Source organism: Patagioenas fasciata, chromosome 2 (assembly GCF_037038585.1).
Source record: "Patagioenas fasciata isolate bPatFas1 chromosome 2, bPatFas1.hap1, whole genome shotgun sequence".
NCBI lineage: Eukaryota > Metazoa > Chordata > Aves > Columbiformes > Columbidae > Patagioenas > Patagioenas fasciata.
Genome location: NC_092521.1, coordinates 10,568,052 through 10,595,151, shown reverse-complemented (window position 1 = coordinate 10,595,151; position 27,100 = coordinate 10,568,052). Strand labels below are relative to the sequence as shown.

General features: G+C 43.5%; 1 protein-coding gene across 1 annotated transcript in view; it reads right to left on the bottom strand.

The window, feature by feature from the left end:
- Positions 1-20,127, bottom strand: part of ADCY8 (adenylate cyclase 8) — a 130,068-nt gene extending 109,941 nt beyond the window's left edge. Inside the window, exon 1 of the mRNA XM_065831062.2 lies at positions 18,053-20,127. Within this exon, the coding sequence (XP_065687134.1) occupies positions 18,053-18,982 (930 nt within the window). The 5' untranslated portion in view covers positions 18,983-20,127. The remainder of the gene's footprint in view (positions 1-18,052) is intronic.
- Between the last annotated feature and the right edge of the window lie 6,973 nt (positions 20,128-27,100).

Sequence of the window (27,100 nt, the reverse complement as noted above, 5' to 3'; positions counted from 1 at the left end):
GGCAAGTGCAGGCTACGATTGGTTACACTTGCAGTCACTCTTCCCCCCCCACTATGGTGATTGGCTGCAGGGCACTGTCCACAAACTGCTCATGCGCAGCGATGACGGCGCCCCTCCTGCAGCCTGGGTCGAGGGCAGACCAGCTTCTGTTTGCTTCCCTTCCATCTTTGGTGTCTCCAGGAAAAACCTTCCATGCAGATCCTACCCTGCACCACAGCCACATCAAGCTCTGGCTTGTTCATAGCACACATCCAAAAACTCTCCACACCCACTCAGTCTTAACCTGCTCACACAGAAGCTCATAGGCTTCAAAGGGAAATTTGATTGAGCCAAGCAGTGTTTGGTCTTAGTGAGAATTTAGTTCATGTATATACTATTCAGATCAATTTAGCAGCAGTCATGATACATAAATGTTGCTCTCTTCAGAGCACTCAGCAGATGAGTGCTTGAAAAGAAATTGTGTGTGGCCTTGGACATGCTGGGCTATGAATACCATGGCTGACAATGCTGTGCTTTGTGGCACAAAGAATGTACCATAATAAGTCAAAAATTAGCCAACATAGTGGATTTCTTGCTGGAATTTCAGGCAGTGGACAGAACATGGTTTCTGAGCCTTAAAAAAGAAAACCAGAGACAAGCTGTTTTAGCAGCTGTCCTGCCTGATTGGTTGATTTTTTTTTTAGAACCAGACAGTGTTAATAGTTAAATTCATGAAAGGGCTCAAGGAAAAAGGACACAGTTAATGACAGGGTGAGACATTTTCTAGTGTTTAATGCTTGATCCAAAGCCTGTTCTGTTTGATGGAGATATGTCTGCTGACTCTTAAGGCTTTTTAAGCAGTTTCCTCCAACAAGTTTTCTTTGTTAGCTACCAGAACACAAGTGAAATGAAGCATTTTAGATTTCCTAGGAAATCACTTCTGTCTTCTTCTTGATAACAATTTGAACTATTTTTTCCCCCAGAAGGATGAAATCTGTTCATAGAGTGTAAATTTTGCCACCCAGCCAGTCAGCATTGGCCAGTTACACCCTTTCCCAAGTGCACATAAAAGTTCCAAAGTGCAAAACATTAGATTTTCTGTTCCTTAAGGAAAAAGAAAAAGGCCCTGGCCAGACCCCACTGTTCAAATTATTTTCTCTTTGTTCAGATAGGGCAGTGCTGAAAGCAATTAAAATTGTGTCTACAGACAGCACTTCAAACATGCTAGTTGTAAACTTCAAGTTGACATCTGATGGCTGACACTGTACACTAACCACATGTGTAACCTATATTAAATTCTGGGTAAAAACAAGAACAAGCTCAAATGACTTCTTCATGTTGCCCTCTTCACGAACATCCATATCCATTTGTTAAAGTCAGCTCAACTATGTGAACATAAAACTAACATAACCTTGCAATAAGCACACGATGTACTTGCATCATAGATAACTTTGTCATGCATTCTGGCCTTCTTTCTTGCCTTCTGACATGTTCCTATGTATTATTTCCACAAAGAGAAAAACTCTTAAGTCACACCTGTTATTTTTTTAAGGAGAAAAATATTAATAAAAAAGGAAAACCCAACAGAGGAAATGCTTCATAAGATGGTATTAAAAATATATATATAAATTTGGGATCAATATCTGGAGAAAGACAAGACAAATTTGGATAACCCAAAAAGTTTTATGAAGGGCTCTGTTAACAAGATTCTTTAATGAAAACCAAAATGTGTGTGTGTTTTAAAATTTTCAGTTCTCAACAGATCCTAAAAAAAAATGCAAACCACATTTTTTTCTCTTCCTGTAGTTAGTAGCAAAGCGGTACAACTACTGCATTTCTGAGCAGCTTGGCCTTGTATATGTGCAAACGCCTTTCTAAGCCTCATACAATACAACTCTGGTGGCACCCAGAAGAGAAAATGTGGTTGCCTAGAGATATTTAGGACTCAGAAGACACCTGTAGCATGTGGACAGCCTTTGGTAACTCTCAACTCCTTGTTTCCACTGAGTTCAACTGGAAACTGAAACAGAAGAGTCACTATTACTCAAAGCTGGAAAATCCCTCCTCTGGGAGATGGAGGCTCCTGCTGACCTCAGTATTCAAAAAAACCTCTTTGCTGGATCCCAAGTGCAGACATTACTGATCTGCAGGATTTGTGATTGTGAGAGGTGGTAGCTCAGCAGTCATTCCAGTCCAGAGCTCCTGGGAACACAGCAATACCACTAGATTTGAATGGGATCATCCAGACATTCCTGGAAAAACTTATCCTAGTCCTAAAACTGTCAATGTGAGTAACTTCAAAATGATTATAATGATAAAAAACCCCAGGATGACCTACCTCTACCTACCTCCTTACTTTCATTAAGAAGATGAGAACCTGTCTTTCACATGTTTTATACCATTGTCTACTCTGAACAGAAAACCCAGCATGAATTCGCCAAGTATTTATCTTTCAAAGACATTCCTGTATCCGGCAGGAGTAGAAACGATTGTCTAAAAATCTTTCATTAAAGGTTTCTGTATAGTTGCTCTGAACTGCTGATACTTATTTTGTAGTCTGGAAATAAAGGTGTTTTGCTGAAAGACTGAATTGCCCTTCACGACAGGAAAAACGTGACTAAAATATCCTGGCAAGGTCAGAGTTTATTGCCCTTGAAGAGAACATTACCCACCATGTTCCCTGAATTACAATCCTGTGCTGCTAAGGCCTTTTTCTTTATTGGAGAAGGAAGGGAACATTTTATATCTGTTCAAAAGTAAAAGTCCAATTCCCTCCTTTCTGGCAGAGTGGATGCTCAGCCTTAGGAAAGGTGCTTTGCTACTCCAGTGACACAAAACAGCCTCAGATCTAATGGACCCATTGTGGGTGTTACACATGTAGAAACTTTGCAAGAGACAAACTATCCCATGAGGCTTCCCACTGTGTAGGCTTGATATGAATGTAAAGGAAGAACCAGGATCCTTCCATCTCCCAATAATGTTCCAGCTACTCAGTAAGCATGAAGTAATCACTACAATTACTTATGGCACTGTATGCCCATATAGTTTCCATTATTTTAATGTGTACTATATATCTAATAATAGTTCTAAAGCCAGCTATAGTCCCACAGATTTCAGAGACAATGTCCATTTCTTTAAATATACACAAATACTTTCATACTTTGCTTAGAATAGAGACAGGTAAATTCTTATTATATGTAATCAGGCAAATCCTTATTCTTTTTAATTAGGTGGTATATGCATCACAAATGTATATAATAAACAGAATACACAATAAAGATGATGATCTGAATATATTTTTATATATTTATATATATAATACATATATTTATATATATTTATAAATAAAGCAAACCAGACCAAATTTACAACATAAAAGGCAGAGGATTGAAGGTTAAATAAAATGGACTGATGATGACCTGAAAAATATTTTCTGCTGGGTAAAAATGGCCCCTCCTTACTCAGCAGATTCACTCTTTACTGTTTTTTTTCCTCCAACAGGACTTTATTAACAGTACTGTCCTTTCGCAAGTTGTTAGCCCCTTGGAAGAGACAATTAGATTCTCTTATTTTCTTTCACTATCGGCAATATTATTGAGCAATGGTTCATACAAGGTGTCCTTAGCAAACCACAAATATAAATCCTTGAACCTGTGACATTTCAGACTACATAAATGAAGCTATTTCAGACTAACCCATCAGCCTCAGTGTAGCAGTCATTAGAAATATAAAAATGTTTGCTTCTTTGGAAACTGGGTGTTGAGAACACTTTCCATCATAGCCAGAATTAGGAGCCAGTATCATTTAATTATAGAAAGTAGGGCATGAAAGGACCTTGACAGGTCATTTAACCCATGCTTCAGGTCCTGGATATTTTTAAATCACTCCTAAAAAAATGCCTCTCTAAACTGTTTGATCGTGCCTCAGGGTAAAACCTTGAAAGAAAAATTATGTTATTTAAGTCATAGTTGAAAGGTTATTGTTATCAGGTTTCTCCTACTATCTAATGTAAATATTCTTTATAATAACCTAAGCTCATAATCTCTTGATAGCTATAGAAGAAACAACACTTGATTTCTTTCTTTTCTGTAGCAACCCCTTCCATATTTGAAGGCTGTCACAGTCTTCCTTCAATCTCCCTTCACTCTGGCAGCTCATGGCCTGGATGGGTGTTCTCTGTGACGGATAAAGAGCTGGTGGGATGGCAGGGCCCAAAGAGTTGTAGTGAATGAAGCCAAGCTCAGTTGGTGGCTGGTCACGAGTGGTGTTGCCCAGGGATCAGTATTTGGGACAGTTCTGTTTATTCTCTTTATCAATGATCTGGTTGAGGGGATTGAGTGCACCCTCAGTAAGTTTGCAGATGACACCAAATTGGGTGGGAATGTTGATATCCTGGAGGGTAGGAAGGTCATATGGTCTGGACAGGTTGGATCATTGGGCTGGGGCCAATTGTATGAGGTTCAACAAGGCCAAGTGCCGGGTCCTGCACTTGGGTCACAACAACCCCAGGCAGCGCTACAGGCTTGGAGAAGAGTGGCTGGAAAACTGCTTGGCAGAGAGGGATCTGGGGGTGTTGATTGACAGCAGCTGAATATGAGCCAGCAGAGTGCCCAAGTGGCCAAAAAGGCCAACAGCATCCTGGCTTGTATCACGAACAGTGTGGCCAGCAGGACTAGAGAAGTGATGGTGCCACTACACTGGACACTGGTGAGCCCACACCTTGAATCCTGTGTTCAGTTTTGGGCCCCTCATCATAAGAAGGTCATTGAAATACTAAAGAGATTGCAGAGGAGAGCGGCGAAGCTGGCAAGGGATCTGGAGCACAAGTCCAATGAGGAGCGGCTGAGGGAACTGGGGCTTCTTTAGCCTGGAGAAAAGGAGGCCGAGGGGAGACCTTATGGCTGTCTACAATTACACAGTTCGCACACTGTATATCAGATACCTCCTAGCACTTATGCAGCAATCTGACTATCTGGAACTGAATGGATGGTACTGATGGAGGAGCTCTTCCTGCTGGTGGAAAGAAAGGACATTTATTACTGATACTCTTCAAACTCTTCTACCTGTCATATTGCACATTTCGCAGAATTGTTCCCCTAAAGAAGTATGGACTGTGAGTGTGCCTGATGTTTGTTGTAAGCTCGTGCTCCAGGACTGCCTGATATTACCAGATGGGGATGGGGAAAGCAAGGATGCTGCATGAGCTTTGGGCCATATGATGGTGATAAGTCAATAGAACAACTCTCACAACGAAATGATGTGCCATGCCAGGTGATGACATGGTGGACTTGGTAGTGATAGGTTTGCACTTGGATCCGATGGTCTTGAGAGTCTTTTCCGGACTAAATGATTCTATGATACAGGCCTGCAGTTAAGTCCCACAGTAGGACTCAAGGCTGGAATGGAGTGAAGCGAGCACAGAAGGCATGGCATGGCACTTAAGCCAGATCTGGCACTGCGATCACAGGAGCTGTGCACTTCTCTGCCTGTGTGTTTGCTTCAGGCTGGGTTCAGAGAAGTCATTTCTGCCCTCCGGGTCCTCAGCAGATCTTCAGATTTGTCTGCTTGAAACAATATCTGTACTGCTATCATAGAGTCACAGCATAAACGAGTTTGGAAGGAACTTCTGGAGACTGCACAGTCAAATCTACTTCCTCATAGCAGGATCACTCAAAGCAAGTTGCTTGGGGTCTTGTCCAAGCAGATTTTGAATATTTGCAAAGGTGACAACTCCACAACATCTATGGACAACCTGTTACAGTGTTCAAGTCCCCCTAGAATAAAAAAGGTGTTTTTATGTTTAAATGGAACTTACTGTGTTTCATTTTATGCCCATTGACTCTCATCCTGTCATTAGGCAGCGCTGAGAAGAGTTTGGCTCTGTCTTCTTTACTAACCTCAGTAACGTATTTATACATATTAATCAGATTACTTCCCCCTCACACACACATCCTGAACCTTCTCATCTCCAGGCTGAACAGTTTCAGCTCTCTCAGCCTGTCCTCATTTGTCAGGTGGTCTTTCATTGCCCTTCTCTGGACTCACTCCAGAATGTCCATGTGTCCTGTATTGGGTAGCCCAGCACTGGGCACAGCAGATGAGATGTGTTTCACTAGGGCTGAGCAGAGGAGGAGGATGACCTTCTTCAGCCTGCTGGGAATGTCCTGCCTAATGCAGCCCAGGATGCTGTTGGTCTTCACTTTGCTGGTTCACAATCAATTTGGTGTCCACCAGGACCCCTAAAGCCTTCTCTGCAGAGCTGCTTTCCAGACAGGCAGCTGCCAGTCTGTCCTTGTTCATGGGGTAACTCCTTCCCAGGTGCAGGACTTTACACTTCCCTTCTACTGAACTCCATGACGTTCCTGTCAGCCCATTTCTCCAGTTCTCTGAGGTCTCTCTGATTAGCAGCACGATCATCCAGTGTACCAGCCACTCCTCCCAGTTTGGTGTCTGCACCCTGTAAGATTGGTTAACTCTATTGAGATGGTGGGAGCTAGTGGGACTTAAGGAGTCCAACAAGATACTCTTACAACCACTTAAGTTATTTAAGGAGTCCTTTAGCTTGTGGAGTGTTGAAAATCTCACTTGCTACCTCCTTGTACTTTTAAGTCTCTAGATCAAATTGAAAAATGGGCTTAAGGCCAGATGACTATCCCGGAAATAATTGCTATGACCAACTATCCTTCCATGTTTCGTAGACCACAGGGCTCATACAAGGTCTTTGTGTTCATCATTTGGATTTTTAATCCATTCTTTATTTGTTGAATGCTCTAGAATTTTCTTCTTTTGTCTGAGATTCTGTCCATTGTCATTATTTGGTAAAGGACACTAAGCTCTGACTAAGCATCTTGTAAGTTCTTTGCAAATCTGCAACAGCTGAATCCATATTGCTGTTAGCCAGAAGATGACAGTTTGATTTCCAGATTATAGTTTGAGTTTTTAGTTATAGTAATTAGAAAAAAAAAAAAATCAATTAATGGTGTGTGTATTTTGCATTTTTAAATTGCACCTATAAACTCCCTTTAGATATACACAGATGTTAGGAACATAGTAAATATTGTTTTGACTTGCAAATGTAATTACTGAACCTGAAAGCAAGTTACAAAAAAAGAAGAAAACATGAAATTCCACAGCATTGCCCTTGCTGAGTATTTGTATCTATCTAACACCAATATATGTAAATCTATAAAGTGGTTTGAATGCTTAGAAATTTAAATGTGGGATATTATTAAATTTTATTAGATATGTTGGTTGCTTTTGGATTTTAAAAAGTCAACTATGTTGATTACAGAAGCCTTGTGTTGCAGAAGAAAACCAGAAATGGTCTCAAATACTCTTTCTTCTTATAAATAATTCAAAGAGTTCTTTAATAAATGACACTTGGGTAGACCATTTGTGAATTCAATGAGAAAGTTAGAGTATTCGGGTGCCATGGAAAGCAATCTGGCCAGCAAAAGCTTTTTTAGCTGCTTAAAGAGGAAAGAACAGCTACCTTAACAATCTTTGTACTAAGTTTTATGGCCTCAGACTGTCAAATACCTTAAACTTATGCCTATCTTTAGGCATATGAGTGTTTATCTTGACTTTAAAATAACTGGCATAATGTTAACGTGCATTCTTTCACCCTTCTCCAAAGTCACATTACCTCTGAGAGCCCCTTTTTAAAGCCTGTAAATTTCGTCATGTTGATTGTTGATGGGATTTGAAGTAACTGAATGCTTACAATACATATTCTACCATGGAAGGATAGCAAAGAGGATGGTCTGTCATCAGGTAATGTACATAACTATCCCTTAAGAATAAGGAGGCATAAATACATTTTTATAGGAAAGAAAGTGATAAGTAGTTGGAAAAATCATTTCTAAGCATGAAGAGCTATTAAGATTTTAAGAAGATTATTGGAGGTCCTATCATGCTGTACTATCACATAGAAAATGGAACACCTCATGTATTCTGCCATTTCTACTGCCCTCTCAGGTAGCTAATGAAACACAGCAGACAAAAGCAAATACATTAGAACACATGAAACACATATAACAAATTTTTCTTCTCTTACCATTATTGTCAACAAGCTGCTATTACTCTAGGGATGGGTGAGAACATGGGAACTATCACAGCATCAGTCAGAGTGGCATTTAGCTACATTCTGGAAATGTTAAAACCATTTTTACAGTAACATCCTTGGGCAAGATACATATGAAAAAAGCTCTGCCTAAGTCTCAAAGAACAATTTTCACTAGTTACTCTCAAGGACCTCCAGATCTTGGAAGAATCTCATATAAAGCTCACCAACCATTTTGAGATACACTGCTCCCTCAATGCTCCAAGTATAGGCTACTATATGTGCTTAACACCTTTATTAGACAAACACACCTCCCATGCAGCTTCATTGTAATTCAGAGGAGGACAGACAGGCAGGGAGGCTGCATCCCTGCAGTGAACTAAACAGCATCGAGGAACATCTTTGAAATGCAATCACTTAAGCTGCTAAATCACCAGAACAGTCCCAGGTACTGTTCTGGTCTTGATCAACCAGCCTTCCCTTCACAATTCCAACATGTGATTTAGGAGTCATCATAGATTTGGTTTTCACAGAATCATAGAATAGTTTGGGTTGGAAGGGACCTTCAGAGGTTATCTCATCCAACCTCCCTGCCATGAGCAGGAACATCTTCAATTGGATTAGGTTGCTCAGAGCCCTGTCCAGTCTGGCCTCGAATATCTCTGGGCATGGGGCATCTACCACCTCTCTGGGCAACCTTGACCAATGTTTCATGACCCTCATTTTCAAAAATTTCTTCCTCATGTTTAACCTGAATCTCCCCTCTTTCAGTTTATGACCATCACCCCTTGTCCTGTTGTAACAAGCCCTGCTAAAAAGTCTGCCCTTGTCTTTCTATTTGCCCCTTTTAAGTAGTGAAAGACCGCCATAAGGTCTCCCTGGACCCTTCTCTTCAGGCTGAACAACCCCAAGTGTTTCAGCCTGTCCTCATAGGAAAAGTGTTCCATCCTCCTGATAATTTTTGTGGCCTCCTTGGGAACATCTCCAACAGGCCCACATCTTCCCTGTGTTGAGGGCTCCAGAACTGGATGCAGGACTCCAGGTGGGTTCTCACCAGAACAGAGGAGAAGGGTAGAATCACCTACCTCTACCTGCTGGCCATACTGTTTTTGATGCAGCCCACTGGGCTGCAAGTGCACATTGCTGGCTCATCTCCAATTTTTCATCCATCAGTAACCCCAAGTCCTTCTCTGCAGGGCTGCCCTCCATCCCTTTGTTCCTCAGCCTGTATTGATATGGTGGTTGCACCAATGAAGGTGCAGGACCTTGCATGTGGCCTTGTTGAACCTCATGAGGTTCACATGGGCCTGCTTCTTGAGCTTGTCCAGGTCCCTTTGGATGGCATCCTGTCCCTCAGGTGTGTTAACTATACCACTCAGCTTAGTGTCAACCTCACATGTTGGATGCAGGCACCCTATTTGGAGGGGGTTACTATAGACTTGAGGAGAGGGATGGACTGAATGTTGAAATGTCCTACCTTTGACTTTGAGCAGCAGAGCTCAACATGAGATGCACATTCCCTCTACATTAAATGTATTCATTTTTTAACAAAAACCATGTGTGGCTGACAGAAGTCAATAGAGTATTCCTCTTTTGATGCATCATGGATGGTGATGGGCGTGTTTTGCACAAAAATCTCAGAGCAATTAAATGTATTAGTCATATATTACAGCAACTGAGAAAGGCGAATTTTCAAATCAAATGAAGTACAGAAACATAAAAAGATTTGTGTGGGTCAGCACAGGCTGATGATAAATTTAGTGATGAAATGGGAATGACCCTCATTCCCAGGCCCTACCTGAAATCTGTGGTGATTATCACTCCTTCCTCTAAAAGAGTATACATATCTGGCACATTAAATTAGATCCATACTGAGCATGTGCGAGATGATTTCTATGTTAATTATGACCCTATCTAGTATGCTTATGAAGATTATTAATACTAATAAGCATTAGAGATACTTTCATATGTGACAGGGAATTAGAGGATAAAAGAACATGTGTTATTAGAATAACTGCCATTAGATCTAAAATCCCTATTTCAGAGTTACATAACACCAACACACAGAATTATATCATGTAGTTCTTCTGTGTTGATTGATTTTCCTCATTATTATTTTTTCTTATTTGCATTGTGATGATATTCTGGATTGATGGATGAGGCTCCTACTGTGGTAGACCTAAAGCAAGCACCGCAGAATAGATAGCTCCATCACCGAGTAGCTCCCAGGTAAACAAAACAGCAGAGTTTGAACAAAGCAGAAACAACAACGTGCCTGGAGATCAGTTCCCTCAAAGAAAAACAAACAAACAAACAAACAACAAACAAACAAACAAGCAAACAAAACCTAAAACTAAACAGCAACAACAACGAAATCCTAACCAAACCTGATTTTCCCAATTAGCTTTCTGCCACTGTTGGATGCGTGATTTTAGTAAAGAGGGATTTCTGCATTTTATTTTTAAGGGACTGTGGTGTTAAGACAAAGTAAAGACAAAGAAAAATTCCAAACTGTAAATATTTATTAAATCAAAATTTAAAAAGAAAATTGAGTAGGTCAGAGCACTAAACAATTAAACTCATTTACATAGGCTTTCGTTTATACCAGGGGCAACTGTTCTCTAGATTAAAACGAAGAGCATAATGCAAAAGTATATATATATATATATTTTTTTTTTTTTACACTGATACACTTCAGCTTTTTCTCAGGCTGCAGCAATGGATAATTAATGAAATCGACAGCCTTCCTCTCTCCTCTAGGGCTAACTGCATGAATTCTTGCAGCAGAAGCAGCTGGCAAATGAAACAGCAGCACTTCTTAAAATAGTTGCTAATAAACAAAACTCACATGATGAAATATTACTCTGTTAGCCAATGGCTGCATGGCTTTGCAGTTTTCCCTGTGTTTTCCTGATATTTTTGTTCTAGATGAGGCAATACCACAGAGGTATCTCTGCAGACCTGGGTGTTTGGAGAGGTAAGAGTGACAGAGCTCACTCTAATAGATTCCTGAAGGAGCTGGATGTCCATGTTTGTGTCGCTTTCAGAAGAAAAGTGGTTTCAGAGAAATGCTTTCCCTAAAGAAGGTCCTGAGAAGTTATCTTTTTCGTTCACCTGAAGATCCTAATGTCTGTGGGATTCTTCATATGACACTCTGTGGGCTTTAATTCAGGTCCCTAAATCAAGCTGTTGTGAGTCTCTGAGTCAGTCAGGTCCTAATAAGCTCCCTTAGTAAGACCCTGAGTTCCAAGAAATGCCAATTATTCATTACTTTTTGTGTTTGATCCCTTTTGACCAATCAGGTCTCTTTTGTCCCTGGTTTGAATGAGTGAAGTTGGTACCAAAATGCTCGAGATTCCCTGCACCACTAACTTAGCAATTTGCATTCATCTCCCTCCTTGGGATTGCTGCTCTACAGGCCTTTCTGCACTGGGGATGGGTCTGAGCTGCGCTGCACCAAGAACAGAGCAAGTGAAGCCGAGTTTGTGTCTGAAGGAAAAGCTTGATGAAGAAAAAAGACTCAGAAGCCACAAAGCAAAGTCTTTATGCACTTCATTTGCAGACACATGACTACTAGAGTTTAAGCCAGAAGCCAATGTTGAATGACAGCATGCTTTTACGGTTCCTTACACAACACGCAGAAAGAATCTCATGTCTCAGATTGAATATAAAATAGCCAGTGTGATGAACGATAAGAGAGCTAAGTAGGAGGGAACGACGAAAGATAGAAAATATGTCTTAAATCTTATTTTTCCTCTGAATTTAGGGATTGATTGTGAAGTTTTCCCCCTACATTTGGGCTTCTCAGCCCCAAGTGCCCTGCCCTCCACCCCTGAGGACACTACCTATATATTTTTGTTCAAAGGCTGACAGAGACTGCCATTGCCTTTTAAAATAGCTATATATCTTCTATATAACGGCTCAATGACTGGAGTCTCACCCTTCCTTCAGTTTCCCCTGTCTCCCTAGGAAATTCCCTCCCTGTAGGCTGTGTTTGCTTTTAAGGAGCTGGAAGGGCAGCAGATGAGGGAGGAGAAGAACTCTCTGTGGAAGCTGCACCACGCTTCATGTGGTCAGAGAGTGAGGGCCAGACTGTACAGCCTGCTGGCTGGGATGTGTGCTTGAGGGAATGATTTAATAGCATTATATAAAGCACTAAAATGTTCAGCAAGGACACCACCATGGAGGAATTCCTTTATCAGTTGGTTAGAGTCAAGATTGTTCTTTCACTCTTTTTTTTTGGCCCGTTGAATCTTAACCTTTTATCTTCCCAAAAGAATAGCTGTGCTAGGAATGGGGGAAGGTTTGCTTTGGAAACTCTCTGGTGAGGTAAAAGAGGTGGATTTCAATCCCCTCTGGGGAAAAAAAAAGGATTTAAACCTCAGTCTGTCACATCCCAGGAACATCTTCATCACCACATTTGTTACACGGAGAAGGGGCACAGTCTCCTTCTCATCTGGCTTTGACATCAGGCAGACACTTTGTCCTACAACTGCAAAATGTGTTCCCACTAGAACAGTGTTTGCATTCTGGCTGGGCTGAATGGTGACTTTGAGTCACTGAGACCCTTCATGCGATGCTCAGAAACAGAAGTGCAGTCAAGTGCTAGAAGGCTGCACTTAAAGAAAATTGATGTTAACAAGATACCTGAAAGGATGGGGTTCGAGGCAGCAGCTGAATAAGGATTGTTTGGTTTGGAGTTTCTATCAGCCTAACATCCCTTTAAACCTTAATTCCTTTCTGTTTACTAAAATTCGTCTTTTTCATGAAACACCCTATTCATGAAACAATCTAGTTTTTCTTGTGCTTTGCCAGACATTCTGGACTAAGGAAAACAGAGGAAGAAGTCCTTCCACTCCCCAGCTTCTCTGCCCTCTGGAACAAGAAGAATCCATTAAACTGCTCTAGTTTTGCCCTCTTCTATTTCCTGTTCAGATCACATCATTGACAGGGTTGAGAAGTGCAGTAAGAGGATGGACTGGAGATGCTTATCCCCTGCAGTCTTCTGTGCAGGCTAATAAGGATCATTCCAGCATGATCTGCTGTTAACTGTCAGCTGTAAGTGTGCTGCTCTGGTGTGATTATTTTGCATTAGATGCTGCTATTTTAGAGCATATGACTCTTTCTAGGCCATAAGAAACAACAAGTAAGCAATAAACAAAACCTTAAAAACAACCCAGAAGCGTCCTGACAGTAGAAAAAAATGTCATATAGATCTAACAAAGTAACCTTCACTGAGGACAAGTGTACTAACTCTTGTAGGCTGGAACTCACTGATAAAAGCAGGTTTCATTCATGTTTCTGCCTGAGTTCCTCCATTTTGGAGGAACTCTCTGAAGGCAATTAATCATCAAATTGTAAATATAACTAATGCATTTGCCTTACTTAGCACAACAATGATGCAGCTGCTTCAGAGAAAAGTGGATCCAATTTCAATCTAATTATGCTGTGACCCACTGATACTGGTCAGGTGATATTACAGGATATAAAAAGAAAACAGATCATAATCCAGTCTAAAATCACACAAGCAGGTTATAAGTCACCTATAACGAACTGTGGCAGAGAAACTAATGGTAAGTAATGTTATGGAAGCAACCATATGGGTAAAAGTGGAGTGTTTAGAATTCCAATCCTCAAACGGCAGACAACTTTGAAACATCCTTATACCTTACAAATTTAACAGCTACTTCACTAGAATCTGGCAGAAATTTTGAAGAGGTGTGTTTTGTATGTACTTACATACTGATATCTGTGATCAGATTTTGGAAAACATACAGATGAAATATGCATATAAAAGCTATCTGTTGCCATTGTATAATTATGCCGATTTATCTCTATAGGATTTCTTGTGACTTCATGAATCCTGCCTTTTCCTCTACTAGTAGTAAGCAACCCTGAGAGAGGGTTTGAGGGAAAAAAACAAGGAAGCAAAATCACTGTATTAATTCACAGAACTGCCAAAACTTGGAAAGACAGATGCTCAAAGAGGGAAAAGAATGAGTTTCCCTAGTCTTGGTATTACTCACTTAAAGGTTATTTCTAAAAGTATTTTTTGAAGTTTGATTTTATATGCCCAGGTTAGAACTTGATCCTTCAAGACATCCATTTTACAGGTGACTTGCAGGGATGGGCTTACTGACTCCAGTGGAATTTACTCACATGAGGGAAGAATGCACAGACAGAGGATCAAAATCCAGAGTATGTTTGTAGTTTATGTAATTCCAAGACTGTCAAAATTCATTTCTATATTATCATCTGCCTACGTTACGTAACACTAAGAAGCTCTGAGTTGTTTGTTCTTCCTCATATGCTGGAAACACATATATGATCTTAGAAATTTTGGTTTGTATACCATATTATCACCAAGGAAAAAGTAAGAATGAAAGCAATATAAATGAAACATTCATTTTGGGGAATGTCAGAGGCAAACACCACCCTCCACATGGTACCTGACCAGGCACACAAATCAATGCACTTGTTTACCAGTAAGATCTTGCATTTCTTATTTGTTTCCTGACAGACTATGTAGTGAAGTCAGTATCAGTGTTACCTTTACCTAAACCACAATACCAGGATCTTTTTTCGTGGCTCTCACTTAGCCAAGCAACAGCACATTGCTCAGCATTTCAGGCTGGGGTGAGCTGGATTTAAGGGTGATCGTATCTCCCCAGAAGCATCAAACACTCTACAGGATTGAAAACAGTGAGTCTACATTTTTTTTTTCTGTGTTAGGTTTTTTGTTTTGTTTTGTTTTGTTTTTTAATCTAATTTCAGAGCAGTCTTTCTCCTTCACCTTTACCTAGGATGCTAGTTCAAGTTAATTTTAGAGATGCAAAGGAAGAATAAATCCATAATAATGCATACTTTGTCAACTTCAACAAAAAGCTGAATCAGGCAGCAGTACTGCATGCCTGTGTTCAGCATTGCTAATGATTTAAATTGCTTGTGAATGTATTTATTAATGAAAACTAAGATTAATTAAGAGATCAAGGGTAAACAGATCCCAGAACTTGATTTTCCTATTGTGTAAACTGTTGCAACGTTATGAGTTTAGTAGAGTTGTAAATGATTTACACCTGTGTGACTGAGAAGAAAATCAGAACCATTATCTCTGTGGATACTAATGGGTACCATAATAAACTGACTCCAGGGCAGACAATTCTTTCTGCTCAGAATTGAATTCAGTGTTTTCTGTGCATGAAATCCTGATCTTATAAAAATCAGTGGAAAACCCACTATCTGTACCACAATCAGAGTTTTACCCACTGTCTTGTTTAGGTCATTATTGGTTGGTTGGTTTGTGGAATTTGCTTTTGTTGTTGTTGGGGCTTTTTTTGGTTGGTTTGGTTGGTTTAGTTGGTTTTTGTTGTTGCTGTTGTTGTTTTTGTTTGTCTATCTGTTTGTTTGTTTGTTTTTCATTGTATACTTTAATTCCTGGTTTTCATCCAGTGGAAGCAATTCTCTGCATCCTGAGGCACAGCAAGATGGTCACAGGTATTGCTACATAATCAAATAGTTCTTTCAGTTTTGTAAGGCTTTTCTGAAGGGGAAATGCAGCATTCTACCAGGGAAAATAAGCCCTGTGATAAAAAGAGAGTGCTTTGTCTGCAAGATCAAGAAATCTGTGTTGTCTGAAAGATTTCCTATATGACCTTGATGACACAGTCATTTAGATTCTCTGCGTTCACCTGTAAAGTAATAGTTATATACCCTTCATCAGCCATAAAAGCCTTCATTGTCTAACGCTTGAAAGTGCTCTGCAGTTCTCTGGGAAAAACAAACCAAACCAAAACCAAAACCAAAAATGGTGCAACAGTACAAAGTAACCGTGTAGGGCTGCACTTCTCCTCGGGCTCCGGGGCCAGCTCCGCCAGAACAGAGCGGCCGCAGCGCCTGAGGCCGGGAGGCGCGGGGCGGGCGCAGCTCCGTGCGCGGGGGCGCAGCCGTGCGCGGGAGGGGGCAGGCAGGTTCCCAGCGAGGCCGCTGGGGGGCGCCCCCGGGCCGCGCAGCGCCGCGGCGGTTTCAGCACCAGGGTGGCGGACAGCGCCCGGGCGGCCGCGTTCCGCGACTGCGCATCTGTCCGCGGGGTGGGGGAAACAGCGCTGCCTCCGGCGGGTTCGTGGCCTCTGTGCGGGAGGCAGAGGGTCTCCGAACCCCTCCGGGCTCCCCCTTGCATGGGGGTGGGAGCGAAGACCCCGGTGGGAGGGAAGGATCCGACCTCCCGAGTTGGAGGGGCCAAAGTGGCGCACAATTAGGCAGCGTGAAGTGGGCTCTGGGAAGGCAGGAGACAGTGTAACACAACACCGCTGTGCGGATCGTGTTAAGGAGATTTATATGTGTAGTTCATGAAGGCAATCATCTGGCTGCTGATGTCTCTCTGTGCACTGCTCAAAGGCAGTTCATTCACACAACTGGCAAGGTACCGGGCTGCAAAATGAAGATATTAGTATCTCTCCTGAGAAATGTCTTTGTCAGGAATGTCTGTGGGAAATGCGTGTGTGTGTGTGTATCAGCTAAACAACTGTGATACCTGTACATAATGAGATAGCAGCGCATTACTCATAGGTCCAGGATAGGACACAGAAGTAAATTAAGAAATCAGCATAACTCACACAGCTTTTGACACAGTGCTAATATCACCAGCAGCACACGGGAGTGAGACACAGTGCACAGCTGCCGTTCATTCATCAGCATGCTACCACGAACTGGGTAACAACTCTGAGCAGTCTAATTGTCTCACATCCATAGCATTCAGCCAAGCACAACACACCGGGACAGGTTTTCCCACAACAGGGTGAGCCTGTGAAGTGGGGTCAGGCAACCTACCCCTAACAAGGAGGGAAATGGACAGGGAAGGCAGAGATTTTTAGAAGGACCAGGGTCTGAGGGAGTTAGATGTGTCCCAAGGACCATCATCATCAAAACTTGCAGGTGCAAGATCAGTCACTTCACAGCTGTGAATCCTGGCATTCATGTAAACAACATGCCACCAGCAGCACATTCCTCTGCACCCTGCCTCCTTTGGGGATTATCTGTCAGCACCTCCACCGCCTTCTCCCTGGCTCCTGGAGCAAATGATAATTTGCTGTAAAATATTGGTAGCACAGAGCTGTGACAATTTGGGAAGGGGGGGAAAGGGAGGAGCAAGAATCTCCAGGATTACCTTACCCTAGAAAGGAAATGTTATCTTGCTTTGTAGGGATATAGGGAGTTTGGTGCATTCTCACTTTTGTGTGGAAGAAGCCAGGTGAATGTGAAGTTGGATTAGTCTGGTCAGGTTAGTTTTTAACTCCTCAGACCCATATCTTTCATGCTACCTCTCAGCAGTTTACGCTGCACCACCACTCCCACATGTAACCAGCACTCTGTCCTAGACATCACTTCTAAGGATGCAGCACGACAACATTTGCCCCCTAACCACCAGCAGAAAAGGCTTCTTGGTGCCCTTCAAAGACAGGCTAAAACCTCACACCAAACCTCCAATGGAAACTTTCCCTTGATTTCACTGAGACATTGCTTTGCTCCCCTGACAAAAGAGTGGTATGTTTTGCTCCTGTTTTCCCATAATCCAGACCAAGCTGTGCTGCACATGGGAAAGCACTGGTCCTCCCAGCAGATTGAGAGTTAAAAGGCATGAGCAAGTAAAATGAGAGATTAACAGAGGGAGAGTTTGGACAAGCAGAGTCGTAACATGCCATGGACTACTGCTGGAAATAAGGGAGGGTAATGATAAATGACACATCCTCCCCACTTGCCACAGGATCTCCCATCCTCAAAGCTATTCTAGGGGACGAGAGAGTGAACATACAATGAGAGGGAACAGAGTGGTCACGAAGTGTCCCCATCCTCAGCTTGAGGGGACTGGGGAGTAAGGAGCAGGAGAGGAGAAGGTTGCATTTTGCCTATAGTCTCCCCACCAAGTAACAAACTTCTGAGCACCTGACTAAAAGGGAGAGGATCTCTTGGGACACCCCACACCTCCTGTCACCCAGAGTGATGGGGAAACAGTACCTGGTTGAGGGAAGTCACAGCCAGCCTGGGGATAACCAGCTGCATGACGAGCTGCAGGACAGAGGTCACCAGCCCAGCCAGGATAGCCCAGGTGAGTGGCAGCGGGAGCATGCTGTAGGTTGCAAAAAGCGTGAAGAGCACATAGCCAATGCCGTCCCCAAGGAGGCCACAGCCCAGGCCAGCCGCCAGGATCTGCGTGGCCATGGCTACCCAAGTGACCACACCACTGTACTGCAGGTAGGTGTACGAGGTTGTGTCCTTCCTGACCACCACTAAGGCACAGATCACCACTTCGATGCCAGTGAAGAAGCCCAAGAGGATGCCCTTAATGGGGTCCATGGGAGCAGAGGCCAGAGTCAGGTGAAGGAACAGCAGGGTCAGCTTGGTCAGCACGTCCAGGATGTTCACGACCACCTCGGATTTGCGTCGCTGGCCCAAGAAGTAGCGCTGGTAAAGGCGCTCCAAGTCCCGTGACTTAAAGGAGTTGCGGAGAGTAGGGAAGATCACCCCACGATACGTATAGCCCCAGTTGAGGAAGAAGTCGGAGTTGCTGGGGGCACAGTCCAGGGGCAGGAAGCCCAAGTCCCCACTGCTGCTTGTGCCCTCCGGGAAGACTTTGGTGCCTCCGTTGTTGTGGCGCTCACTGCCCAAACTCCGGCCGGCCGACTGTCGCCGGAGGTGGTGGTGGTGCGGCGGGTGGGGGTGGTGGTTGGGGCAGCAGGTCTCCTCGGAGCTGAAGCCCTTGCCCCCACCGCCGCTGCTGCTGCCGCCGCTGCTGCTGCTGTGCTCCTGGATGAAGCGCTGCTCGGTGATGTGGCGCACGGCTGTCTGCCACAGCAGGCGCTGGGGTCTGCCGCTGCCGGGGGGGGTCCTGTTGATGGTGTAAAGTTCATCGCTGTCGCTCAGGCACCGCACCTCCGAGAGCTCCATGGCGGTGACTGGCGGGGGGCAGAGCACTGGCGGCGGGGGAGGGGGGGACCGTCTTTGGGGAGGGGAGCCGGGGGAGGGATGGAGCGGCAGGAGAGGAGGGAGGGGATGGAGAAGGGCGGGTGGCGGCGGCGGGGTGGCGGCGTGGGGATCACATTTATAGGCAGGTCCCTGGGTCCGATGGTTTGGCTGGCGGCGGGGTCGGTTTGCCGCTGGGATCCGTGGGACGGCCGCACCGGCTCAGCTCAAGCTGCCCTCGCACCGCGCCCGCGCCCGCTCCCGCGGCGCCCCGAGGAGCCGCATCCCGCGGAGCCCGGCTGCGGTGCAGCCCCGGTGCTCCGGCGGGCTGGGTGCGCGCCCTCCTCGGGGCGGTGAGCAGGGAGGGAGCCGAGCCGCGCGTCCGGAGAGGAGAAGGGAGGAGCGCAGCATCTACGGGCGCAGTCCCGCTGCCCGGCGGGCGACCCCCGGCCCCATCCGGAGGGGAGAGGCGCGGAGACGTGGGAGGAGCCGCCTTGCAGGGCTGTTCACAGCGGGCAGCTCCTCTCTCCGGGGATCCCGTGGCTTCGCTCCGAGGTCTGATGCCCGGGAGCTGCTGTAATTCCCGAGGCTGCGATCAGCGGGAGCCCTGAGAGCTGGGACGGGAGGGGAGAGGCGGCCGGGTCGCGGGCATCCTCGGTCACGGCGCCGGAGCCGCCGGCCGGGGGTTGCCCGCCCGCATCCCCCCGGCGGCGGGACATGCCCCGCCGGGCGCGCCGCCCTGGTTCACGGGGCACCTCTGCCCGGGGGAGGCTCGGGGCTGCCATCCATCGCAGACGCTCGGCTTGCTTGGTAAAGAGAAAAAAGGAGGGAAAAAAAGAAAGAAAGAAAGGGGGAAAAAAAAAAAGTCCCACGGAAAAATAAAAGCCTAAAAAAGCGAAAGCGCAGGGAACGAAAATCCCGCCCTAAACTCAGAGCTCTGGGAAGCCCGCTGGGAGCATCCCAACTTCTCCGCGGGTCAGGGCAGGGAGGGCTCCCTATGGCTTCTCCCGGCAGCAAGGAGGAGCGGGAGGAAGGGGCGAGGGGCAGGCGGCTGCAGGGCTGCGGGGAGCCGGCGGCGGGAGCTGCCCCAGGAGCGGCGGGGACCAGCACGGCGGAGCCGCCGCCGCCGGAGTGATGCTGCGGGCGGGCGGCCCGGGAGGAGGCAGAGCCCGGCGCGGTCAGCTGATGCCCACTACGTCGGCGGGGCTGCCCGCAACCCCCCTGCCCGGTTAAAGCAGCCGCAGCCGCGGCTCCGGGAGGGGGACAGAGAGTGGCGGCTCGGGGCGGGGCCGGGACAGGCTCTCTGGTCCCAGGAGGCTCCACTGCTTGTCACTTCGGTTTCTCCAAGCTGCGCTTCTGTAGGTGCCACGGACTGTCCCGCTGAGCCTAGCAGGTTCGTCCATCTGTCATGTCAAGTGAGACCTGATGCTGAAGTCGGGCATCTCTCTGCCTGAGGACAAGGCAGAGCCGCCGCAGGCCTTGCTGGGGAGCCAACGCTCCTGCCCGGCATGGGGGAGCCTTGGGAACCAAGTCCACCTCTTCACAGGAAAACTCAGACCCTCTGAGTGAGGTGCTGTGTATTTGATTGCTCCTACCCTGTCAGCATTTATATTAAAGCCATTGAATGAAGAACAGAAACCATCCTGTGTACAGATACTGGAGTTAGAGCTACTTCTCACTCCCCCATGTTAGCAGATGAAATTGTCCCTGCTCCTCTGCTTGTGGGCTCTGTCTGTGCCAGCAAACCTGGGTGCTTTGTGCACAGTGGCACAGACTGGAGAAAAAGGGTAGAATGTATCTGTCTTTGCCTGTCAAACTCCTCCTCTGTCCAGAATCAACCTTAAAGTTGGTGAAAGGCAGTTTTGGAGATGAAACCCTCTCACTAGAAGCAGCTGAAACAGAAATAGTCTATACATTAGACTGTTGTAAATCAAGGGATAGGCGTTTTCTTTGTATTTCAAAAGAGAAGAGTGATGCCTGCTGAATTCTTTCAGATAAGTGTTCAGCTGCCTTTGGTCAGCAGTGAGGATGTGTGTGGACAGAGGCACTGCCTGAGAGGGAGCTCTGCTACCCCACTCAGCTCTGGCTTCTATTGAGAAACCAGATGCTTGGACATGGCATGTGATGCTTGACCTTCACCAGGCCTGAATGTTCATGAGGACTCCTCTAACTGCCATTATTTAGTTCAACTTTTATTATTATTGTAAGGAAAGCAAAGAGATTTAGGAAGGATTTCACTGATTGTTTCAGTATTTGTACTACAATGGATTTGGGAACTCCAGCCAAGCTTGTGTCCCATGTGTGAAGCAGGTTTTGTACAGATATAAGCAGAGGAAAGTCTTGCTCTCGATAGCCCAGATAAGGAATGAGTGGTGCTTTTGTGAACATGGATGGGTCTTTCCTGTGGTTCAGCCTGACCTTGTTAATCTGGAAAGGGTTAATACTAGTTTCACAATAATAATAGAGATACACATCCTTACTCCTAGATAAATCTCATGGAAATTGCAGCACTACTTGAAGAGTAAAATGTTACTATAAGTGGGGAAGCCTTATACAAAGACTTACATATTTCTTTTATAAAATAAATTAGAATTATTAGTGGTATTACCCCAGAGCACAGCAAGAAAGAATCTTGCTCATTCAGATTGCTAAACACAAATCATGCTAAATCAGAGGGAAATGGGACAAATATGTAATGCAGTTTAAGAAGACACTCGTTCAAAAGAGATAAGATGAAGTCAAGATAGGAAGCTCTCAGTCCTCTAATGTTGCTGTAATAATTGAATCACAGTGCTGGAAGGGCCTCATGGCAGAGTGAGCTCCACCTTCACCACGGTCCTGTACCTCTCCAGGCAATTTCTATGCTTCTCCATCCTTATAATTTTCATATCTAAACTGAATTTTCTTTGCAGCATTCACTAAGCATATCCCTTCTTGTCCTGTTCACCACGGACAGGGAGAACAGATTCTCCTGGCAGTAGTCTATTCATATTTAATGAATGGCTCTTCCATCTGTTCCTCCTCCCCTTCTCATTTTCTAGGCTAAACAACCTAATTTCTGTCATTTTTTTTCCCCCATGGGTCACATTTTCTCGGTCTCTGATTGCTCTTTTTGTTTTGTTCTGGATTCTGTACACTTGTTTCATGTTTTATTTTCTTTTTTTTTTTCCCTCTCTGTGAGATATTCACAACTCAACTCAGTTCTATAGTGGAAAAATTACTAACTGTGTCGTATGATCTGCACTCCTATTTATACATCCTGTGAGAAGTCTGCTTTCCTTTCATCACAGGTTTATCCACAACTGATGACCTACTGAAACTTCTTTGCTGTCCTCAAGGCCTGGGCAGGTATTATTTGCTCCATATGTGTATAACAACCTGCATGAAGTATCTTGCATTTGGCCTCCCTAAAAGGCATAGTAGTTTTTCCATCTTGTACACCCAATCTTCTTAGAACATGATGAATACTAAAATTGCCCTCCTCCATGCCAGCGGTCCTCCCCAGCCTCTTTGCCATCCATGTGTTTGATGAGCCTACTCTCTCTTCAGAGGTGATGGCAAAGTAGTGCAGCGTAGTTTGCACGTAAGTTCACAGAATCATAGAATGTCATGAGTTGGAAGGGACTCACAAGGATCATCGAGTCCAACTCCTCTCCCTGCATATGACAACCCCACAGTTCACACCATGTGTCTGAGGATGTTGTCCAGTCTCTTCTTGAACACTGTCAGGCTTGAGCCTGTGACACCTCTCTGAGGAGTCTGTGCCAGTGCTCGAGCACCCTCTGGGTGAGAAACCTTATCCTCATGTCCAACCTAAACCACCGCTGGCACATCTTCCTACCATTCCCTTGGGTTCTATCACTGGTCACCACAGAGAAGAGATCATCATCTACCCTTCTTTCTTCCCTTGTGAGGAAACTGTAGACTGCCATGAGGTCTCCCCTCAGTCTCCTCCAAGTTGAACAGACCTAGTCACTATAGCTGCTCTTCATACATCTTCCCATCACCAACTTTGTGGCCCTCTTCTGACTAACTTTGTTTCCCTCATGAGGGAGAGCAAGTAGGGAGGGCACTTCTTTGAAGGAGAGGCATCCCACTGTCTGAGTGGGAGACTTATACATATGTGTACTTATATGTAAGTGTATACATGTGTACTTACAGGTCAAGGGCATCTCCCCAGACAGAATGGTGCATTAAGTTACCACATGCCAGTTGTGTTTCTGGAGTTGTTAGTAAGGACTCAATTCAGTCACCTGAAGGTGTGTGCTCAGGACTATTTGAAATGGCTCATGGTATCTGAGACATCCTAAAGGGTCTGGCAGACAGAACACAAAAGTTAAGCCAGACCTTTCTGGAGTAGGAGCTTGAAATCTAAGACTGTGGCAGAGCAAATGACACTGGACACCAGCGTTTAACTGCAGAGTAACTGCCTGTGTACCTGCACCCCAGTCATCCCTTGTGAGGTGATGTGACTTAGCCCAAAACATCAGTGAAATAATATTATTTCTGTTTTTACTTCATGAGTTAAGAGAACATATAGATGGATAGTCACTTATGTTCTGTTTTATCCATTTATTTTAAGCTCTCACATCGGTCATAAATCAAAATTAAAAAAAAAAAAACAAACAAAAAAGAAACAACACAGGTTTATTATCCATTACTAAAAACCTAGTCATTTTTTGTATTGGGTTTATGTGGCTTTTGGTAGTGTAGAGACTACAGGGGTGACTTCTGTGAGAAGCTACTAGAAGCTTCCTCTATGTTTGATAAAGCAAATGCCAGCCAGCTCCAAGATGGACCCACCACTGGCCAAAGCTGAGCCATTTGGCAATGGTGGTAGCACCTCTGTGATAGCAAATTTAAGAGGAAAAAGTTGCTGCACAACTGCAACAGAAGTTGGAGAGAGGAGCGAGAATGTGTGAGAGAAACAACCTGTCAGACACCAAGGTCAGTGAAGAAGGAGGAGGAGGAGGTGTTCTCAACCTCAGAAGCAGTGGACATCTTTGTCCAAGGCTGCCAAGGGAGGACAAGATCTTTCTGAGTGTAGAGACCCACTGCAGCAGTGCTCTGGGCTCTGCAGAGCAAGGAGAAACGCCAAGCACTGTGAGGAGCCGAAGAGCAATGAGACTGCCCAAGCCCTGGTTGCCACTGAAGGGTGAATGAGCTGAGGGTCCAATTAGGTAATTTCACACATACCTCCTCATCCTGTGGGTCCTGATAGGGCTCAGTTGGCCCTAGATTAATACTGTGCAGTTTTCAATCTTTGTTGCTATTGGATTTTTTTTTTTTTTTTAAATAGAGTTAAATGACTTGGCAGTGTCACAAAATCACTAAAAGCCATTTAAAAATAATACTGTCACTAGAAGGGTTTTGAAGGATGAAATTAGGCAGAATTCATTTCTCTTTTGTCACCTGAAAGTTTATGTCACACTCTTCCTTCCCCCTCTCTACCCACAGAAGTAACATTTATGTACAGTTTAATGTTATGATATTTTATCATGCAAATAATGATCTCATTCACCATGGTGGGACTATTTATGTCCTCAGGATTGTAAACCTGTTACTGTGCTCTGCCAAGCACTCCAGGGTTGTCCAATAAAGGTAGCCTCAATTTCTAACTCATTCTGAAGGGATGCTTGTGCTACTATATATCATCTTTATTTAAATACAGATTTCACAGAATTATTTAAAAAAGAAAAAGTGAAAAATCAGTATTTAGTCTGTCTGTCCCTTCATACACATGTAAAATGTGAAACTTCAGTAATGAGGGAAATGGCAGAATATAAGCAAATTAGCTTTCATTTCCCCATGCATATTTTGGTGTGTGTTTTTTTTTGTTTTGTTTTCCTGCAACTTTTTTTCCTTTTTTTTTCTTTTCTCCTTGGGAACAATTTAGACATTCTAATAATAATGGAAAAAAGGAACTTCTGTTATTGATTGAGAGTGTCTTTTTTTAAAACCTATCTATCATTTTTCTCAAATGAATGTGTATCTTGACATGATGCCTGCATGAAAGTAAGCAAAGAGCATAAGAGAATGGATTAAAAACTGTAACACTAGCTAGTAAAAGCACTCAGACTGATTAATGAAAGCCATGGTAAAAGAAAAGTAAGGTTTCATGGACTGAAAGATCAAAGAGAATGAGGATGAGGACACATAGTTGAACAGATGATGGAAAAAATAAATCAACATTTGCTGGGGTTTGCAGTTGATTTTTCTCAGTAAAGTGAAAAGATCAATGGAATACTTTAAAGTTGGTAGGCAATGAAGTTAAGTTATTGCATACCTCAATGATACTATATCGCAGGGGAAAGAAACGGAAAAAGAAAGAAAGAAAAAGAATGAAAACAAGAAAGAAAGGTCAGTTATAGTATAAAGAGGTGGTAAGTAATGTCAATTCAAATGTCTATATTTTAAAATAACATTTTTATTTTTTTAAAACTTTTAAAAATATGTTCACTTTCAGTTTTTCTTTGTTTTCTGTGCACGAAAAACTTCTCCATGTTGTGAAGCCAAAGTTCTGTTGTATGGAAATGAATTCATTATTCTCCCTTCCTCCCTTCACAGATACACATACCCACATACAAGGATGCAAAGATGGTCATGTGGATTTTATGGAGGGAGGTAAGTGGTTGGAAATTAATAATTCACCTTTTAACACATGAGTGGAGCTGTGTTTTCCCCTTTTCTCTTCCAGGTCTTCTTCTTCCTTATCCTCTCAGACAACACTCCAGTTTTTAAAATGAATTAACAGCTGTGATCATTGCAATTCTTTTACTTATGACTTTGTGGGCACTGGTACTGACCAGGATTATATTAGCTGGACTGGTTTGTACTGAAAAATATTGATTTATCTATTTGTTCAATTGTTGCAGTTTCCCTGAAAATTAACCTTCAGAAAGACATTAATATGATGGAAATTTTCAACTCCTAGGAAAAAACAAACAAAACGAAAAAAAAAAAAAACAACATTTTTAAAAACAGTGAATTTAAGTTTTTCATTTTCAAATATTTCTTTCAAATTTTCATTGTGGATTACAAGCTTTTTTTTCAGAATCACAGATGAAATGTGATGGAGCTCTTAAAGCAAAGAAGATTGATTAGAAAAAGAAGACAATTCTTCTTTTGGAATTGAGGGTCTTTATCCTAATTCAAAATCAAATATGGTTTCAATAATTCAAAAAAAAACTTCCCAAATCAAAGCTTTTTTTGGGGGGTCTCCGAGTGACCCAGATGTTTCTCTCCATTCTTTCACCCTCTTTCAACCAGGTTTCAGGGAATAGCTGTTTCTTTCCTTTTCTCTCCTCTACACACTCCATCATTCTCCTGCAATGCCGTTAATGCTGATGAATCCTTGAGGCACCCACATTGCTGAATGAATAATACTTTTTACAAAGCAGTGGGTAGTTCTTGATGCTTTATGGGATTCCTTTGAAGAAGAGATTTATTCTTCTTTTGATACAAAAGACCTTTGACTTGCACGTTAATTGCAACAGAAATTAAAAGGAAATGAGCTATTAAATTCACCTCTCAATGCACTACAAGTGAAATTTTCATAATCTACAACAGGCAGACTGTTCACAAGCATTTCATTCTTGATCTACTATCTGAAGCAGCAAGTGGTAGGAGCGAAGGCCTGATGGGTGAAGCTACAATTGAAACTAACACTAGAAAGAAGACTTGAATTTGAGACACTCAAAAGAAGCTAAAAACCCCCAAAAGCACACGTAAGGCTATTCTGTATAACTTTTTCACTTGGAATAATAATTCTTAGCTCTATGTAGAGGTTTTCACAAGCAGATCTCAAAGTGGTTTTCTTGTTACAGGATGGAGATGTTTCCTGTGGATGTATACAATAAATCTAATTAGACTGCAAATAGAAAACCATTATATTGTATGAGATTTTAAATCTGTTCAGATCAATATCCTGCCTTTACTGCAGCAAGACATATCCTAAGAGGAAATCCCCCTGTCAGACAGATCAAAGAGAGGAATGTCTGGTAGGGTTGTGTATGCATGTGGTTATGTGCATGTATTAAACCTTGGAAAAGGAACAAAACCTAGAAACATTCATGTTTCCAAGGGAAAGGAAATTCCTTTTTG